The 21,791-nt window shown below is 33.8% G+C and overlaps 1 protein-coding gene across 1 annotated transcript; it reads left to right on the top strand.

The window, feature by feature from the left end:
- The first annotated feature begins 1,626 nt into the window (after window positions 1-1,626).
- Window positions 1,627-13,984, top strand: LOC138319160 (uncharacterized). The gene is made up of 4 exons (XM_069262103.1): window positions 1,627-2,116; window positions 2,679-2,735; window positions 5,778-5,827; window positions 7,444-13,984. The coding sequence occupies exons 1-4, from the start codon at window positions 1,663-1,665 to the stop codon at window positions 8,092-8,094; spliced, it is 1,212 nt and encodes a 403-aa protein (XP_069118204.1). The 5' UTR covers window positions 1,627-1,662; the 3' UTR covers window positions 8,095-13,984.
- Window positions 13,985-21,791: the final 7,807 nt, after the last annotated feature.

Here is a 21,791-nt window from a genome sequence, read left to right as displayed (position 1 = left end):
GAAATAACTACTTACAAATTCTAAATATCAGTGAAATACAAGTTTTTAGGTGTTATTGGAAATAACTACTTACAAATTCTAAATATCAGTGAAATACAAGTTTTCAGGTGTTATTGGAAATAACTACTTACAAATTCAAAATATCAGTGAAATACAAGTTTTCAGGTGTTATTGGAAATAACTACATACAAATTCAAAATATCAGTGAAATACAAGTTTTCAGGTGTTATTGGAAATAACTACTTACAAATTCAAAATATCAGTGAAATACAAGTTTTCAGGTGTTATTGGAAATAACTACTTACAAATTCAAAATATCAGTGAAATACAAGTTTTCAGGTGTTATTGGAAATATAACTACTTACAAATTCAAAATATCAGTGAAATACAAGTTTTCAGGTGTTATTGGAAATAACTACTTACAAATTCAAAATATCAGTGAAATACAAGTTTTCAGGTGTTATTGGAAATAACTACTTACAAATTCAAAATATCAGTGAAATACAAGTTTTCAGGTGTTATTGGAAATAACTACTTACAAATTCAAAATATCAGTGAAATACAAGTTTTCAGGTGTTATTGGAAATAACTACTTACAAATTCAAAATATCAGTGAAATACAAGTTTTCAGGTGTTATTGGAAATAACTACTTACAAATTCAAAATATCAGTGAAATACAAGTTTTCAGGTGTTATTGGAAATAACTACTTACAAATTCAAAATATCAGTGAAATACAAGTTTTCAGGTGTTATTGGAAATAACTACTTACAAATTCAAAATATCAGTGAAATACAAGTTTTCAGGTGTTATTGGAAATATAACTACTTACAAATTCAAAATATCAGTGAAATACAAGTTTTCAGGTGTTATTGGAAATAACTACTTACAAATTCAAAATATCAGTGAAATACAAGTTTTCAGGTGTTATTGGAAATAACTACTTACAAATTCAAAATATCAGTGAAATACAAGTTTTCAGGTGTTATTGGGAATAACTACTTACAAATTCAAAATATCAGTGAAATACAAGTTTTCAGGTTTTATTGGAAATAACTACTTACAAATTCAAAATATCAGTGAAATACAAGTTTTCAGGTGTTATTGGAAATAACTACTTACAAATTCTAAATATCAGTGAAATACAAGTTTTTAGGTGTTATTGGGCCTACTAACTTACAAATTCTAAATACCAGTGAAATACAAGTTTTCAGGTGTTATTAGACGTACTTTAAATGCAATAATGTGAGGAACAGGTGCTTCTTAAACGTATTGGTCGAGTTAAAATACACAAAAACTACCGAATTGTATGTCTACATCTAAACACAAGCCTGATATGAATGTACAATACATTTATTCAGAATTTACTCCAAAACTCAACAGACGAATAAAAAAGCAGACACCGAATATCTAGTCATAATAGAAATAGAAACAAATACTCACACACATACAAACAACAACAATGAAACTATTTCATTTAGCTTGTTTCGCAACTGTTGTAAAATAGATAAAGTTAAAATCTCATGACAACCCTGTGATGTAACTTTAAAATATATATAACAGTGAAACGGTGATTGATAAATATAGCGAGTGTTATCTCTAAACCTCAATGACTTCCGCGTTCCTGATCACAACTGTAAGATTGGACTGATTTAACAGGAACATGGCAAGCAATAGCGATGTGGTTTGGTCCAAGGACGTTTATACTCTGAGAGAAGCCGTTTCGTCCCGCACGGTTCCCATTATAGTGAAGGTGGTTGGAGGTAGTTACAATGCACTTGAATCTGAGAGCTGGTCTCAAGGAGACGTAGTTAAACTGGACACCGCCAGCGAAAATGTAATATCTGGGAGCTGTTATGATGTAAGCCAAGATGGCAGCGTTCCAAATAAGCAGTTTTCCTTCAACAAAGACATAGCTGACCACATCGATGTTGTTATATGTCTGAACAAACCTGATAATATGATTCCGTCTTTGCAAAAAGGAAGTTCGCAGGAGACAAAAACACACGCTTACGTTGAATTTTCGTTACCGATTCCAGCTCCCCGAATTTCTCTCTCTGTACCAGGGTCCCCACCACCGGTACCACCAAGAGTGAAAACCAAAACCGAGCTCCAAGGTAAAATATCAAGTGTAGTATTTTGTACTTCCTTTTGTCGTTATTTATATACATTCAGTATTGCAATAGAAGCGGTTAGTATACGCAAAAAAGTTTCTATCATAACATTACATTAAATATTTTGATCAGGTAAAAGACAAAACAATGATTTCCATCAACTGTTGGTTGATGATATATGGAGGTTCAGTTTAGATTTGAATGCCTTTGGTTATCGATGCGAGTTGCATAGTCAAAACAATAAAAGGCCGAGATAATGATGTGGTACAAACGTACCATGCGTAGATATTGGTAATATTTATATACGTGTTATCCTGTCTTAATCATAAATGCTCTCATTTGACGAGATAATGGTTTATGAAATTAAGTAGACCTTTATATATTCTGTAAAGGTGTTGCTTTGGTTACTAACGCCATTTTTCATACGGAATACGATCTTTATTGAACCGTTTTGTTCAGATGGGGGGGGGGGGGGGGGCTAGCGAAACGATTTTTTTAGTAAAATACGACAAATACATACTGTATGCATGCCCTGAGGATAACTAATACTCAAACTTTGTTTTAGATGAAGACAGAAAGCCGATGCCACCTCCCCGTAAACCCTCCCAGTCGATTGAACAAGGTATTGGGGCGTTACTAACACAGATATTCAGGGATACCTATACAGACTAGTACGGATGGCATAGTAAAGAAATGTTTAATTCAGAATTTCTCGTATTTGTCTCGTCACTATGTTATTGGCATATTTTCATGACAATTCACTTAACTTCACTTGATTTATGATTGATATAATTGTGGTATATGTGTAAAACTTTGCTAGGGAGGGTGTGTGTGTGTATGTGTGTGTGGGGGGGGTGGGGGGTGGGGGGGGTGATAATCGCATGTGATAATCGCATGTGCATTAACAACGATGTTTAAGTTTAATTTGTCATCATACACACATATGTTATTCCTAAAAGTATAATTAAAGGTCAAATGTAACTTCAAGGTCGTCGTATACGTATAAATAATCTGTGTATTTTGGTGATTTAAGATAAAACTTATCAGAAATGCGTATAACATATATTTGATACAACGATTCGAATGATTACGGCAGATACACGTATTGAAATACGTAGTTTACTATTACAGTTAGACTATAATAATAGTAGTAATACCGATAAAATAGTAGTAATACCGATAACATGGTCCCTCTAGTTTACAACAGTTAGACTATGGTCCCTCTAGTTTACAACAGTTACACTATGGTCCCTCTAGTTTACAACAGTTAGACTATGGTCCCTCTAGTTTACAACAGTTAGACTATGGTCCCTCTAGTTTACAACAGTTAGACTATGGTCCCTCTAGTTTACAACAGTTAGACTATGGTCCCTCTAGTTTACAACAGTTAGAGACTATGGTCCCTCTAGTTTACAACAGTTAGACTATGGTCCCTCTAGTTTACAACAGTTAGACTATGGTCCCTCTAGTTTACAACAGTTAGACTATGGTCCCTCTAGTTTACAACAGTTAGACTATGGTCCCTCTAGTTTACAACAGTTAGACTATGGTCCCTCTAGTTTACAACAGTTAGACTATGGTCCTCTAGTTTACAACAGTTAGACTATGGTCCCTCTAGTTTACAACAGTTAGACTATGGTCCCTCTAGTTTAAACAGTTAACATTCTAGTATGGTCCCTCTAGTTTACAACAGTTAACTATGGTCCCTCTAGTTTACAACAGTTAGACTATGGTCCCTCTAGTTTACAACAGTTAGACTATGGTCCCTCTAGTTTACAACAGTTAGACTATGGTCCCTCTAGTTTACAACAGTTAGACTATGGTCCCTCTAGTTTACAACAGTTAGACTATGGTCCCTCTAGTTTACAACAGTTAGACTATGGTCCCTCTAGTTTACAACAGTTAGACTATGGTCCCTCTAGTTTACAACAGTTAGACTATGGTCCCTCTAGTTTACAACAGTTAGACTATGGTCCCTCTAGTTTACAACAGTTAGACTTATGGTCCCTCTAGTTTACAACAGTTACACTATGGTCCCTCTAGTTTACAACAGTTAGACTATGGTCCCTCTAGTTTACAACAGTTAGACTATGGTCCCTCTAGTTTACAACAGTTAGACTATGGTCCCTCTAGTTTACAACAGTTAGACTATGGTCCCTCTAGTTTACAACAGTTAGACTATGGTCCCTCTAGTTTACAACAGTTAGACTATGGTCCCTCTAGTTTACAACAGTTAGACTATGGTCCCTCTAGTTTACAACAGTTAGACTATGGTCCCTCTAGTTTACAACAGTTACACTATAGTCCCTCTAGTTTACAACAGTTACACTATAGTCCCTCTTGTTTGAATGTTGAAACATATTGTTCAGTTTTTGATTCACATGTAAGTAGTATTCTATGTTATGCAGCCGAAATTTGGGGACTACACAAAGCACCAGATATAGAAAGGGTACACTTGAATTTTTGTAAGAGAATTCTAAAAGTTAGAAAATCTACAAGTAATGATTTAGTATATTGTGAACTAGGTCGCTTACCTATGTATGTAGTTAGAAAACTAAGAGTGTTTAAATATTGGTTAAAGCTCAGAAATACGGATAACTTGATTGTGAAAACTTGTTTCGATGATCGCGTGAACGAAAATGACGAGTGGATAAGTAATATTAAGAATGAATTAGCATTATTAGGACTCGGTTATATGGTTGACACTTACATTCCTGACAACGTTGCTTTTCAAATAATAAAACAGAGACTAGTTGATAGCACTAAGCAAAACATCTTAGCAAAAATATCTGCCTCACCAAAAGGTTCATTATACCAACACTTGATAAACAATCATTGTGTCCAATTTTATCTACGTAAATCTATTGAGGTCAAATACAAACATGTAATAACCAAATTTAGATTATCATGTCACAACTTAAATATTGAGGTTGGTAGACACCATAACATTTTACGTAGAAATAGAATATGTATTAAGTGTAACCTAAGAGATGTAGAAGACGAATTTCATTTTATTCTGATGTGTCCTTTTTATAATGATTTAAGGTTGAAATACATCAAAAAATACTATTATAAAAGACCATCTGTTTTCAAATTAATACAGCTCCTAAGTATTAATAATGTAAGAGAATTATCCAATCTAGGTAAATATCTATATTTAGCATGCAAAAGGAGGAATTGAAAGCCTTATTAATATATATTTAGATAACAAATGTAATATATAAGTGTCCTTGTTAATTATCTTTCATTTATTAGATTTGAGTTTGAAATCTGTCAACTGTCTCGCATTGAATTCATAATATATTATTTTACTACATGAATATTATTATTATTATTATGAACCTATGTAATATTCCAATATTTGTTGATCACTCTCCTTATATGGATTGGTACGTTGCAATTGATAAATACATGTTGTTATTTTCACCTATAGGTCGAAAGGCCTACGGAATAAAATGAATGAATGAAGTTTACAACAGTTAGACTATGGTCCCTCTAGTTTACAACAGTGAGACTATAACAATAGTAGTAATAATGATAGCATGATCCCTCTCGTCTGACTACTCATTTTAAAACAGGAAAAAATTGAAAAAAAAGTCTCAACTCATGAATATTTTAAATCGAAATAATTGTTTGATTCCATGATATTTTGCTTTCTGTCCAGACCTCGAAGCCATGGATCTGGATATGCCGAGGCTGCCACTGAGTGTACCTGTAAGTATAATCGATAACACCTTCCCTTAATATCATGTTATCAGGTGTTCAACACATAGGAATGTCAAAGCAGAAACACTGACTCATGGTCGTGACTGACACACAAACACGTACTTTCCTCGTTACCTTTGCTATAATATAAATCCCGACATTTTATTATTACTGGTGTATAGACACGTTTGATAAAGGTAGTCTTTTATCGTCCCTTGTTTATAACCAGTCCACCAAATAAGTTAACATTTCTTCTGTACTAGGAAGTAGATCAACAGCGGCTATCAATATGATCCAAACTTAAACAGCGACCATCAATATGATCCAAACTTAAACAACGACCATCAATATGATCCAAACATAAACAGCGACCATCAATATGATCCAAACTTAAGCAGCGACCATCAATATGATCCAAACTTAAACAGCGACCATTAATATGATCCAAACTTAAGCAGCGACCATCAATATGATCCAAACTTAAACAGCGACCATCAATATTACCCAAACTTAAACAGCGACCATCAATATGATCCAAACTTAAACAGCGACTATCAATATGATCCAAACTTAAACAGCGGCCATCAATATGATCCAAACTTAAACAGCGACCATCAATATGATCCAAACTTAAACAGCGACCATCAATATGATCCAAACTTAAACAGCGACCATCAATATGATCCAAACTTAAACAGCGACCATCAATATTACTCAAACTTAAACAGCGACCATCAATATGATCCAAACTTAAACAGCGGCCATCAATATGATCCAAACTTAAACAGCGACCATCAATATGATCCAAACTTAAACAGCGACCATCAATATGATCCAAACTTAAACAGCGACCATCAATATGATCCAAACTTAAACAGCGACCATCAATATGATCCAAACTTAAACAGCGACCATCAATATGATCCAAACTTAAACAGCGACCATCAATATGATCCAAACTTAAACAGCGACCATCAATATGATCCAAACTTAAACAGCGACCATCAATATGATCCAAACTTAAACAGCGACCATCAATATGATCCAAACTTAAACAGCGACCATCAATATTACTCAAACTTAAACAGCGACCATCAATATGATCCAAACTTAAACAGCGGCCATCAATATGATCCAAACTTAGGCTACCGAATGGAAACTAAACGAATTAAAAGCCAGACAGGTGTAAAGGGCCTATGTATTTAAAACTAGTGAGAGTAGTCTCAGGTTCTCCTGGAGAGTAAGCGTCTCTCCATTCCTACCATACCAATCTAGGTTAAATCCCGACCAAGATCTCGTATGGACGTATACTGCGCCGAAGAAGAACTGGGATCATCTGACACATGATATCTCATTTCGTTCAGACCCCATTCTTTTTCAGTGTTACATTTGTAAAATCAGATCTCAAGTTCAATAATTTGTGCTATGACAAGACAATGATATACTCATCATAAATCAGATAAGAATGCGCTATCCACATTAGCAACTTTGTTTGCCATACTCTTTCATCCAACAGTGCCAACTATTCTTCACGATTTAAAACTATCAAATATCTTACCATGTTTCTGTATTTAGTTTAGTAAATCTTATTCTTCTATAGATATGTTGTCATTTAAACATTACAGAAAAATATCAAAAATCCAATACCGAAAGAAGAACGGGAAATTGAGGAAATAGGGCCGAATGAAGTGTACGAAATACCAGATGAACAGCCAGATAATATCTATGATGAGCCTGACAACATAGATGTTGCAAAAGCCTCTAGTCCTCTTAAAACAAAGACTTTCGATCTTTCTACCACCAAAAGTAACATAAAGGACATGATAATGAAACTTAAGTCCAAGATAACCAGCAGAATGAGAAAGCAGAAACCAGAGACGGATGTTGAGGACGGCGAGGAGGAAGATGATTACGAAATCCCAGAAGGTGCTAAAAAACCTAATATCAAGCTTAATCGGGGTGAAAGTACCCGATATGAGACACTGGAGTCACGATTACAGCATGACAAAAGTCCTGACAATGCTTACACACCCCTAGATGTGGCTGGTGGGACTGTTCAGACCCACTTTACTTCTCTATCCGTGGTCCAGTTAGCAGATCGGCTAGTCACGTGTGGATTAAACGACGTAGCTGAAGTATGTCGGAAAGAAAGGGTTGACGGCCGTCTGTTCTCAACCTTCAAGGATGATGATTTACGGGAGATTTTTTTTGTGAACGAATTACAAATCAGAAAAATACATATGGCACAAGAGCATGATTGGATGCCTAAAACCTGATTGATAATCCGAAATCAAATGGGATCGATCAAAACAACGTCCTTCCACCTTCGTTGAATACAAAGTCTAAATCATTATTTTAAAACGATGTTGATTTCTAAGTTGGGTAACTACGGTAACTCAGGATTAACAAAGATATAGTTCCGCTTGTTGAGCGGTATAACTGCCGTTTGATTAGAAATATAACATTGACAACGTTCAGATGTTTTAAAATCAGTTTTGTCAATTTCAATATTTGATCATATATATAAAAAAAATATCCATTTCTAAATTGGAGATAATCAAGGCGAAACTACTAAGTATCGCTGTCCAAGTGGAGCGAGCCGCCATATTTGAATATCAACTGGGGGAAGTTAGTGTGGCCTTGACATCACACCCGAGCTGCTGAATGTATATCATCGGTCTACGAACGCGTTATAGATCCGAAAAGTAGATTCTTCCCTTTGTACGGATGATAGACAAGTGATAATGCATGCCATGTATTTTGAATGCAAAAACGAAGGATAATGATAAGGTTTCGGATTAATAGGATATTTCCCTACCTCGAGGTAGGACAGAGAAATATAAACTACCCGAGGCTCCTCCTAGGGTAGATATATATCTGTCCTACTCTTTATGTAGGGGTTGATCCGTTTTCTGCCCTTGTAATTTCCAAATCAAATTTGAAACTATAAATACGCGATTAAAAAAAGCGAAGACAAATAATTAAACTCTATCAGATTGAAGATTTTTTTTCACTTTTCAAAAAATTTGTTAAATTCATTGTACTTTGACAAACAAGAATCTACATCATTTTGAAATATTTGAAGTCAAAACCATTTAAACGTAGTCTTTACATCGGGATACGTGGATATGTGTAGATCATTAGGTGAATGTTCAGCACGCGCGTGAAACACAAGTTCGAGATAGAGATATAATGAATGTTAAATTGGACTGCACAGGTTAAGGTTTATTTGCATGTGACGTATTACAACTTCTGAGTTATCACCCCGATATGTTCTACGCGTGCAGACTGCCTTGCCCTTGGTAAGACAGAGAATGCCTACCCTCACCAGAATTACAGATATCATTGTCCAATGGGGTAAAAAATGCTTTCCCTGGGAATCTATTGGTGGTCTATTTGTATTTACGCAAATTATCTTATAGTTCGCTGAAAAGCATTGCCTTAGGAAGCTCCCAGAATTGTTCACCAATCAGACGTCCCTTATATATAGTCCTATTGGAGTGAGTCGGGTGACAGTAATGGCGTACATTATGGAACTCCCCCAACATTCTTGGGGAAAGCCCTTAGTTGTAGTCATGACATTATGGAACTCCCCCAACATTCTTGGGGAAAGCCCTTAGTTGTAGTCATGACCTGCAATTCAATGTGTTGTTTATTACCGTAACAATGCTTGAACACATATTCTGTTTTGATGTCAAATACATATTTAATTGGATCTAATAACAACTCTGGTATTTTGAAATCCGAGGAAATGACGAGATAATTTTGTTTACAATTCATTGTAAAATTCCCTGTTCCTTTCTTTGTACACTGACGAGCATAATCTTGTTTGTGCTATATAAGTATCAGTCTTTTGACTCCTATAAGACTGAAAACGTCTTTTAAGCATTACATCATAGAAAAACTGTGTAAAGGTAAAATGTAAACTAAGTAAGTTTATTTAGATTATCAAAGACGCAACATCTAATCTGATAATAAATTAATAGTAGAAGTAGTCCTGTACGGCACTGGGTTTGTATTCATACGACATTGCGATTACGCTAATTTGAACACAACTCACCTTCCGTTGAGAACACTTTGACCTATGTTAATATATTGATTTAAATACCATGTTTGTTTGACTGTTTAGTTAATAAGTAAAGGTTACTGCATGGTTTTCAAGTAATAAGGGATTTATTACACTCGAGCAAAGCGAGGGGGTTATAAGTCCCGAGTGACGAGAAATCATGCAATAACTGACTTACTGCATGCTTCTTAACCTCGAACAAAAAGACAGATTGATTGAAAAATTCACACCTTTCCATCCCTATATGTACCCCCACTCTCCCATTGTTCTGTATTTTTTACGATGGCCGACAAGAGCCTAGCAAAAAGATATAAAAAAAAGATTAACGCTTTTTATCGTGGTACAGTTTTTTCACATGTTTGTGTACCATAAATGGTACACAAACATATGAAAGCATGGTACACAAAGATGTGAAAGCAGTATTTATGTGAGCAGTCACTTTTATATCTTACTGTACCAAAAGAACGTCAGAAAACAGCCATGGCACAGAAACATGTAAAAGGCAAGAGACTCAAAGGTTACTGAGTTTGAGAAATTACTTCTTGATGCAGCTGATAAAATAGTTAGATTGAATACACCTTCATGGAAAAACACCATAAAATAGTTAGACAAATACGATTATTGTGGAAACCATGTTTCAATTATGTGTCTACATTATAAGAATGACCACATCATACAGGTTTTATTTAACAAATCTAGGCCCCAAGTTACACCCGAAAACTAGCACAATAGTTTCGTTTCTGTTTTTCCTCAGAAGCGCTTAACGACATTTTATGCTTGTTGTGACATCCTTATCAAACTGCTGCTGTTCGGGGTCAGCTTTGGTCATGGTGTTTGACAATAACATTCCAACGCTCCTTTCACATCTTTGTGTACCACGGTTTCACGTGTTTTTGTACCACTGATGGGACAAAAAGATGTGAAAGCTCAGACCCTTTCATATGTTTTTGTACCACGCTTTCAAATGTTTTTATACCACTGATGGTACAGAAAGGTGTGAAAGTTAAGTCGTTTCACATGTTAAAATACCATGCTTTCACTTTTTTTGTACCATCAGTGGTACAAAACACGAGAAAAGGAATTAACTTTCACATCTTTCTGCCGACTCTTTTCGGCTATTGGTACATAAAAATGTGAATGCAATCTAAATTTTCCAGAGATGTTTATAATCTTTCTGTAACGCACTTTCACATGCTTTTGTACCATATCATGACACTAAAAGATGTGAAAAACTGTACCATGATAAAAAGTGATACAAATTTTTCATATATCTTTTTGCCCGGCTCTTGTCGGCCATCGTAATTTTTGATATACCTGTACCTATTATGTTTGTGAGCACTTTTCAGTATTAGTTTTTTGCTCAGTGCTGATACATCAGTTTGTTATTATCCATCGTAAGGAGCACAAGGGTATTTACCATGTATAGAGATAAAAACTTTGATTCTGCGAAATGCTGCATCAAAATGTTTTTACGGGATATGTACAGTATGAAACAATTGGATTATTATCAAGCTTTAAATGTAAGTAGATTTTATATAAAATTAATTCCATCTGTGCTTTTTATTGATAAAATGCATATTAATACCAAGACATCATTTGTTGATATAAAGTTCCTGAAGAGTTGAAACTTCCTTTCAATAAGGAGTCGCTATCAAATAATACTTAAATGAAATAATAATTAATTAAGCTTTTTGGTGTACATTAAAATAAATGTGAATTTCTCATTGCATTCTTTTTTTTTTAATTTTGTCAGCATTGGTTAGTTGGTCTATTGATTAATCTAATCATCAGAACAAGGTGAGTAATGATTATCTCCCCTCACTTACAACATTTGTTACCATGGTCAACTGCACTCATGTCCAGTCCCTTTCATGGTCATGTAATAATCCTGATTGGCAATGAATGGAGGATACAGCTCATTTTATGGTCAATTAATCCTGATTGGCCAGGTTTATTGTGGACTGAACTGTGGATAGCAAGACATTTATTGGTCACATTTTTCCTTTGTGAGATGTTAGAAGTATGCAGTAATTATACATTGTAAGCGAATAATGGAAATTAACAAATAATTCAGTTTCTTTCCTTGCTTTTGGATTGATGATAAGTGTATATATAGTATACAACTTTTAATTATTGAAATATTACGAAATAGCATTGAAGTGTACTCGTTTTACATATATGCACGATAACAAAAGGCCTTCGTTTCCATCTATATCCGCTGTATGTTTCCAATATTAAAGATGCTCCACCGCTGACAAATGACATTTTTTTCACTATCAAAAACACGAGCAGACGATTTAGTATTTCTCTTCAGTTACAAAAGTTACCTACTTTACACCATTACCACCATTGAAAAGTTTGAGCTTCTAATTTCACTTCAAGTTAAAGTTACAAAAAATAATTAATTGCATCCCGAAAAAATTCCGTGGCACTATATCCTATATGGAATTAAGTACTGATTGCGCATGCACCAAAGGCAAAATAAATTATTTTATAATATTTTTGTCTTAATTAGACATATATATACACGATTAAACACCAATTATTGTTCAAGTGATAAATATCATTTATGCTCTGTCGGCGGTGGAGCATATTTAAATGTCATATGAAGTAAATTTTCATTTTAAATATGTTATGGAGTTTGTGGTTTGGGTAGGACTTGTTAGTAGACAGACAATGTGATTTGAAACAATATCTAGTTTTGTACGTCATAGTTCATTATGTCCAGTCTTTAGTTTATAGGACCAAAATATAGTCATTATACATCTGGCTGTCTCTTCCTTAACTTTCCAGCAATAGGTCACTAATAAGTTAAGGAATGGCTTTCTTCTATTTTTTCTCTTTCTTCTTCTTCTTCTTTTTGGGGGATGGCGCTTCTTTAAAAATTAACTGTGTCGTGCATATGTACATTATATGTGTCTGTTTATATAAATTTTTTTCCTTTGTCAGTTTATGTAAATTATAAACATGAATACATTCATTAAAGTATCAAAATTTCTAGCTTATTCTCTTATGTAATCTAACAAATTAATTACTCTTTGACACAATTATTTTGAATATGGTTTATTACCAAACACAGGAGCAGACGATTTAGTATTTTTTCTTCAGTTACAAAAATTACTTACTTTACATCGGTCCATTACCACCGTTGAAATGTTTGAGTTTCTAATTTTATTTCAAGTTAAAATATCAAAAATAATTAATTGCATTCCGAAGAAATTCCGAGGCACTATATCCTATATGAAATAATGTACTGATTGCGCATGCATCAAAGGCTAAATAAACTATTTTATAATATTTTTTGTGTTAATTAGACATATATATACACGATTAAACACCAATTAGCGTTCAAATGATGAATATTATTTATGCTCTGTCGGCGGTGGAGCATCTATAAGGAACTAAAACTTCAAGATATTATAGATGAACTGATCAAAGGGGAGTAACTGTGATAGATCATCAGTAAAATTCTACATAACCTGTGCTTTTACAGGTACTAAATCTTACGTTAATTTAAATATCAAGAATTTCGAAGAAAATTTACTATCTTCGACTATATGTTGCACAGTATAAAAGTTTAAACCCAGACATTTCTGCACAACAGCTAAGAGAAGACCAACTAATCGTCTGCATAAGCAATTATTACAGTCACATCAGTCATTAGTAATTAATACATAATCAGAATAATAAACTTTATTTCTTTCATACCTACACGTGTAATACTGGCTGGTCTAGGGCAATACACTCATGTCGCCTGAGGCTGTATTGCATGGCTACCCATGCAATAAAGCCTCGTGACGTCACGGCGTCAACAAAATCTCTATTTCCTCGGTAAAATTTTAACATTTTTTCACAAAATTGACTGGTTTTACTATAAAAGATGCAAGCAACGGAATTTGTGTTGAAAATATCACGTAATTTTTCATGTATGGAAATTGACTTCCAGTCGTGGATTTCTTCGAATTTATTTCAAAATGGCGGGATATTATAGTTGTAAAATTGCAGTGAAACGTCGTGGTATGAAAGAAAAATACTCTTTCATAAGTGGATATGAAGGATAGGGATATTCTACCCTCGGGATCACAAAATGTTGCAAAACCCTCGGCAAGCCTCGGGTTTTACTACATTTTGTGACCCTCGGGTAGAATATCCCTATCCTTCATATCCACATATGAAAGAGTCTTATAATATACCCCTAACGTTCTTTTGTTAAATTGTTGAAATAGCAGGACAAGCCTACTACAGTTTCCAAACATAACTTCTTCTAACAGCAATGCATATGCATTATAAATTTCTACAATATGTAATATCTATTTTTAAGGTTACAGATATAAATAATAAATTAGTTTCTATTGCACCACAAATATTTTTAAATGATTGCTATCATGGTTACACTATTATATAACTTTATATTAAAAATAAATTGATATTGTAATAGATGTAATATTAATGAGTTTTAGGCATAATTACGTAGTAATTTAAATTTATGAAGGGGAAGTAACTCTTCAGGTACGTTCACAGGATTTAGCTATTCTCGTTCCGACAACTTAGCTAAATTTTTGATATTGCAATTCTGAAATTCATATTGAGTGTGTCATTAATAAACTTGTTTCTTTATCTTTAAAACATTATCCTTGCTTAATATAATTCTATATGCATTTGTATTTGCACTGCGGCTTGTCTCAAAATCATCTAGTCAATATGAGTTTTAAGAACCCATCTTAAAGACCCACTACCTCTGTGAAACGGCTGTTGATTTTTAATATGGGATTGCTAATTTTGTAGAGTCCTAAAAGTTATTAGCTTACTATTAATACTACACCTATCATCACCTTCTGAACAATTTAATTGAAATAAATCAAATGTTAATTTTCATAACGCGGGTCGTCTTATGTTTTCCGTCGTCCTAATATTACTGCGCGTCAATTGACTATCACTGCGCCAGACGAAATGAATCTTCAATGTTAACATAAATTACGCAGGGAAACTTGCATTTGTTTGGTGTTACAACTTCATCTAAAGTCATCGATATACATCTTCTGATGTTAATATTGATTTTAAGAAACTTTTATTTTTTGTTTTGGAAATGCAATGGGCTTTTAAAGTTGTATGTGATTTCCAACATTTTGAGAATAACAAATGATTGTGTACTGATATCTAATGTAACTTCTATATTTTGAAAACTTCTGAAAAATAAATATTTTGAGAATAACAATACTTTTCAATGCACAGGTTTTGAGTTTACAAGTACAAATAACATCTCAAATTGAATTTTGACAAGGCTGCCAAAACAATCAATATAAATGAGGTCGTATTGTGTTCTACAAGTATATTTTGCATGTTTACAGTGTTATTAGTAATTGTAAAGTGATTATTTTCATCTGAACATAGATAAGACATAAAACCAAGAATTTGACAGCGCATAATTTTGTGTTCAGCTAATATTTATAAGGCATAATACATGTTTGTCTGTCCATTTGAATGATTATCGCAAAGTTGATGTTTTTCAATAGATAACTGAAGAAACAATAGCATGTCAATATGTTTGCCCTGTTGTGGCACATGTTACATAATGTAATGGGCAAGGACGTATCCTTGGTAATGGGTAAGCTATCAAGAATTGATTCAACATTCTGTAAAAATGTCTGGATTTTCGCGCATTCCCATAGTGTGCGAATTGAAAACAAAAGGGATTATCAACAAGTCCAAATCTAAATATTATGAGGTTTTCTTATGATATTTTTATTTAGATACAGTGTCATTTTGAGCAATGAATGTCATTCACTTGGCAATTATGGCAGTTTGAATGCCAACTGGACACGGCAAAATTAATTAAATGTGCTAGCAATTCATGTTGAATTTGTCGTTGTCCAGACGGAATTCATAATTCAATAATCGCAATAACCAATTCATTATCGACAAGGATAAACAGCAATTTCGAAACGACACTTGTGACGTCACAATGATAATGACATCGAGATAAGCGCAGGAAATCCGCTGTACCGCTATGATGAAACAACACGTCAGGACACAAAGATCGAGAGCGGCGTGACAAAATGGCTGCTTCCACCGGAGTATTAGCTACACATTTAGCATCGAAAATCTTTGAAAGGTAGTTGTTGTGGTAATGTGAAGAAATTCAAAGTTTCACCAATACAGATATAATGTTTTTATTTTTGTAAACCTCGAGTTTCATCAAATCTCATATAAATTCAACATAAAATAGTAATAAGAAGAGGAGAAGATGATGGGTGATTGATATCGGACGGGTTATGTGATACTTAGACTATTACATAACTTTAAAGTCTAAACACAAGTATCTTGTGTAATCAATGGACAAATACTGGCTCAGAGATACCTTGATCGGCAAGCTGGTCCTTGTACTTATGAGACATCTTTCTGACTTTCGTTTCTTTTAACAATAGGGAGATAGCGCTGTTCTGTTTATTTATTTTCTCGATAACTCTGTATTTCTCAAGAGTAAAAGCGGGAAACATGACAATGATACGGTATAAACAATGATAATTAATTCACTCAGCGGAAGTATACAAACTTATTTAAAATGAGTTATAAGCTTTATATTTAGTCAGATAAAATAGCAATAATATTTGAAATGATGTGCATTGGAATTCCATTATATATTAAAAGCATTGTCTTATAATCAATAATGTAATTTGTACGAAGATAAGCAATTTGTGTGGGATTAGAATGGGGTTCGAACATGAGACATATACCAATATAATTCTGATGATATTAACTGACAACAAACACAATTAAATTACAACAGCACGTTTCCGTCTTGTATCATGGAAAAGGGATACATGTATGTTATACATCAACTCTTTTTTGTCTAATCAAACTATCGTCGTATCCAGTTTCTTTATACCTAAACAATGTTATTGCATTGTGTAAACTACCTGAAATGAGAAGTGACTCTATTGGAGTATTAAAATTCGAAATTAGATCAAAACATTGGCTGGAACAAATAGAGGCACAGTATGGTTGTATCCGAATGGTCTCGATCGCTCAGCATATCATCTCGATCTGTGTGATCTCGGGCTACCGGATATGTTAAACTAAACGTTCAAAGTGATATGTCAAGAGCTTGGCAAATAAGTTAAGCAAGTCATATGTCAAAATATTGTGTCGAGTGCTAGAGATAATTCAGATGGAAAATGTAATATTTTACATGTCCTAAATACATCACCAGTTAATTACGCTGCACAAAATAAAACACATATCGTCCTAATGTAGTACACAAATTGCAAAGGAAAATAACATCTTCCAAACCAAATAGGGTCTTCTTTGAGCAGTACACAATCTCAAAAGAAAATAACATCTAGACAATAACATCCTATAAACCAAATATTGGTTCTTTTAGGTAGTACTGTACAAAGGTCATATACCTTACAGAATAAACACCAGAGCTGTTATTAGCTAATCTTCACAAAACCTATGTCACTAGTAGGAAATCGACAAAGCTTCTAATAACAAAAAAGATTGGATATTTATAACCAACTGACAACTGACATGCACAACTTAATGCATTGTAATTCAAACGAAGCAGGGGAAAAACTCTACATTTCTTCCTTGGTCTTTCGTACAAATTAATTTCAACTACATATCAATCAATTGAAATGATGAATGGGTAATTTTCCTCGTGTGGATTTCACACCGAACTGGTTACCAATATGGGATGAGAGAGAAAGTGCATGTATACCAAGATGGTGATCAAAAGAAACTTCATCACAAATGGATGTTCCCTGGATTATTGGCACGACAAAACAGATGTCCTCCATCCGCCTGTCATTTAATACGTATGAACCAACCATGTAAAAACATTTACACACAGAGAACCTAGGGATCACATAAAAGATGGCACATCACAAACTAGATTTCCGTTAAGAGTTGGTTCACCACTCGAAGCTGTGAGTTACGATCGTTGCTATGATGAGGAACACTTGCAACACATTTGTCGAATGCATGAAATGAACTGTTTTATTTGTCTTTATATCTGTTCACTACTTTACGATAAAAGATTATCATTGATTAACGGCATTGTATTGTGGCTTAAAGAGGTAGTAAATATCGGCATTTCATATTTTACATTTTTTTATTTCACAAAAGTAAAAGACAAAAGAAACAATGACAATAGCCTTTTGTATAAAACAAAAGGGAGCTTTTAAATTATAAACTAGTAGGTTTTATCGCTCATCTTTATTGAATCACAATTTATTTATCGAACCGCTAAATGTAAAGAGGTTCTGACATTCTGACATCAGGGTCAAACGAACTACAGCAAGTCGTCTGGTGGTGGCTTAGTCGTGAAGGTGTCTGACAATCCACAGAGACACAGGAGCAGTGTGGGTATTGAAAACTTCGTAGCTATCGAGTGGCTAGTGGCCGACATTGTATCATTAGTTTTCTCAAGGTCTAGTGTTAGTTGTCAGCGTTCGGTATAGTTGCCTGGATCCGGATGGGTGTTCAGCTAAACAAATGATAATGATCAAATGTTCTCAAATATATGGATATACAATCTTTAGTTTCCCCTTTTCATGACATTACAATAAAAAAGAAATTGTGCAGTGCAGAATCTTACATAGGTGAAATATTTTAGGGTTAGGTATTTGCAGATTTAAGCAATATAAAGTTAAGTCCAATTTGCTGATGAGTATATTTCAATTAGTTCTTGTTGTTACTACATATATACTGATTCATTAATTTTGGATACATTTTTGGTATCAATTTTGCGGCACTTCTCATTATTTCTATTTTTTTTTATAAAGACACAACTTCTGGTCGTCTGCCGAGAACAAATTATGTTTGCTCAATTTCGTTCATCTCCGTAAATCTAACATACTCGTAGTCAGTGACCTGAGAAAAATCGACAATGGTGTCCAGGATTAATCCATCCAAGCAAACAGAATATGGCATTATATCAAAAAATGTCGGTAACACTATAGCAGTTACCGTTTTACCATATGATTTACAAATGACAAGAACAGCTTCAAAGACAAATGAAAGGTTTATAAGGTCACTCAACTACCATGGACGATTCATATTCAGCTTAGTATTATACTAGTGTAAGTTTTTGACTGCCGTACATTCTTTACTTTGTCCTCTACTTATGTTATCATTAGTTTCACTATGAGTTTCAAGAACTTTTTCCATTGACCTTTGTTAGAAGGATTATTGTCATCAGGGTTGCATCAGGGTTGCAAAAGCCAAAGAAAACCTCGATATTGTAACTTGTCATAACAATATGTACATCCGTTATACAGCCTAACAGTCTGACATTTTAGCACTCGCTGTTATACTGTGTGGTTTTCATCACGAAAGTTGAAAGTTAGATGTCAGCGTTTGGTGGTTGACCAAAACCTAGCTGCGATATTGATAGAGATCAAATCCATATGTTTGTATGGCTATTTTGTTTATAAAAAATGAGAGGAAAAATATAAGAATATACTCTGTAACGACCAGATGGTTTCCTAACGACGAAAGTTAAAGTACACGTGTTTTTGTTCTTCTGGAAGTTATGTTATTTGCGTACATAATCCCAACATGCACCAGCCAGTCAAAAGTTAAGAAATGTATCATCTACTTAGAGAAAAAACCACCACTGTAGGTTGTGAATAGTTGAATGTATAGAATACATTAGTTATATTTGACATTTGTGGATAGTTGAATGTATAGAATACATTCGTTATATTTGGCATTTGTGGAATACATTAGTTATATTTGACATTTGTGGATAGTTGAATGTATAGAATACATTCGTTATATTTGACATTTGTGGATAGTTGAATGTATAGAATACATTCGTTATATTTGACATTTGTGGATAGTTGAATGTATAGAATACATTCGTTATATTTGACATTTGTGGATAGTTGAATGTATAGAATACATTCGTTATATTTGACATTTGTGGATAGTTGAATGTATAGAACACATGCGTTATATTTGACATTTGTGGGTAGTTGAATGTATAGAATACATTCGTTATATTTGACATTTGTGGATAGTTGAATTTATAGAATACATTCGTTATATTTGACATTTGTGGATACTTGAATGTATAGACTACATTCGTTATATTTGACATTTGTGGATAGTTGAATGTATTGAATACATTCGTTATATTTGACATTTTGTGGATAATTGAATGTATAGAACACACATGCGTTATATTTGACATTTGTGGGTAGTTGAATGTATAGAATACATTCGTTATATTTGACATTTGTGGATAGTTGAATTTATAGAATACATTCGTTATATTTGACATTTGTGGATACTTGAATGTGTAGAATACATTCGTTATATTTGACATTTGTGGATAGTTGAATGTATAGAATACATTCGTTATATTTGACATTTGTGGATAGTTGAATGTATTGAATACATTCGTTATATTTAACATTTGTGGATAGTTGAATGTATAGAACACATTCGTTATATTTGACATTTGTGGATAGTTGAATGTATAGAATACATCCGTTATATTTGGCATTTGTGGATAGTTGAATGTATTGAATACATTCGTTATATTTAACATTTGTGGATAGATGCATGTATAGAATACATTCGTTATATTTGACATTTGTGGATAGTTGAATGTATAGAATACAATCGTTATATTTGACATTTGTGGATAGTTGAATGTATAGAATACATTCGTTATATTTGACATTTGTGCAACTTAAGAACACTGGTATTGATGATTTAGTCTTATTTCTAATGTCTAATTGATTAATTGGACAATATTGATGACAAAAAACTTTAAACAGTATGGAACATTTCACAGTTCCAGTATAATTTCATTTCGGCGTATCAATGTCTTAAAAGTGGTGACATCATTATAACGTATATGCTATTCAGGAGAAGCAAATTATTCCTTTAAATTATTCATACAATTAAATATTTGATTGTATCCTTCATATAGAGATTGAACAGTGTTTTGCTTGCGTTAAAGGTGGTATGAACGCAATGGGATACAGACATATTCTACATGTAGCGCTAACATTTACATAAATAAATCTACCTTTACGTACAATTTAAAACGGTGATGGTTGCTTAGTTGGGTAACTACGGTAGTCAGGATGACCGAAGATATAGTTCCGCTTGTTGAATGTTATAGCTGCAGTTTGGTTTGAAATACAACAATGACACTTTTCAATTATTGTTAACATATATTTTTTTTCAATTTGATAATATATATTAATAATGTCCATTTCGAATAAAAATTGAGATAATCAAGGCGGAACGACTACCTGTATTTATCGTTGTCAGGGTAGTGATACGGTCCGAAGTGAAGCGAGCCGCCATATTTGATTTTCAACCGAGGAAAGTGACTGTGATAAAGCCTATTGATGATATGAGCTGCTGAATGAACCCGATATACACTAAATTCTTCGCAGTCATGACTTTTATTTTATTGTATGGAGGATAGACAAGTGTTTGCGTGTGTGTAGGCCTATTTTGAATGCAAAGACGGGGCCATTTAAGCTGATGATACTGTTTCGGATAGGCTACCTGTAATGTTTTTTTTCTGGAAACCTGTATATGATCTGTTAACCTATTGTTCGCTAAGACGCTCCCAGAATTATTCACCGACAATCAGATGTTCTGTATATTTAGGTGAGATGAGTGACCGTACACACATGTACATCTGACGTAACTATGGGATTCCCCGAACATTCCTGAGGAAAGCCTCCCGGTTGTAGCCCCGACCAGCGATTCATTTTGTAGTTTATTACCGTTACAATGCTTGAACACATGTTTTGTTTTGATGTCAAATACATATTTAATTGGATCTAATAAAAACTCTTTATTGTTATTTTAAAATCCGTCAACTTATGACGCAAAATCTTATCGAAGCGTGAACTAGAAGTAGTCCGAACCTGC

The sequence above is a fragment of the Argopecten irradians genome, chromosome 3 (genome assembly GCF_041381155.1).
Source record: "Argopecten irradians isolate NY chromosome 3, Ai_NY, whole genome shotgun sequence".
Taxonomy (NCBI): domain Eukaryota; kingdom Metazoa; phylum Mollusca; class Bivalvia; order Pectinida; family Pectinidae; genus Argopecten; species Argopecten irradians.
This window is presented reverse-complemented; position numbering and strand designations above follow the sequence as displayed.

Coding starts and splice junctions, on each gene's coding strand:
- LOC138319160 (XM_069262103.1), top strand. CDS start 1,663: ATGGCAAGCAATAGCGATGTGGTTTGGTCCAAGGACGTTTATACTCTG. Junction 2,736..5,777: donor CTCCCAGTCGATTGAACAAG/GTATTGGGGCGT, acceptor CTTTCTGTCCAG/ACCTCGAAGCCATGGATCTG. Junction 5,828..7,443: donor GGCTGCCACTGAGTGTACCT/GTAAGTATAATC, acceptor TAAACATTACAG/AAAAATATCAAAAATCCAAT.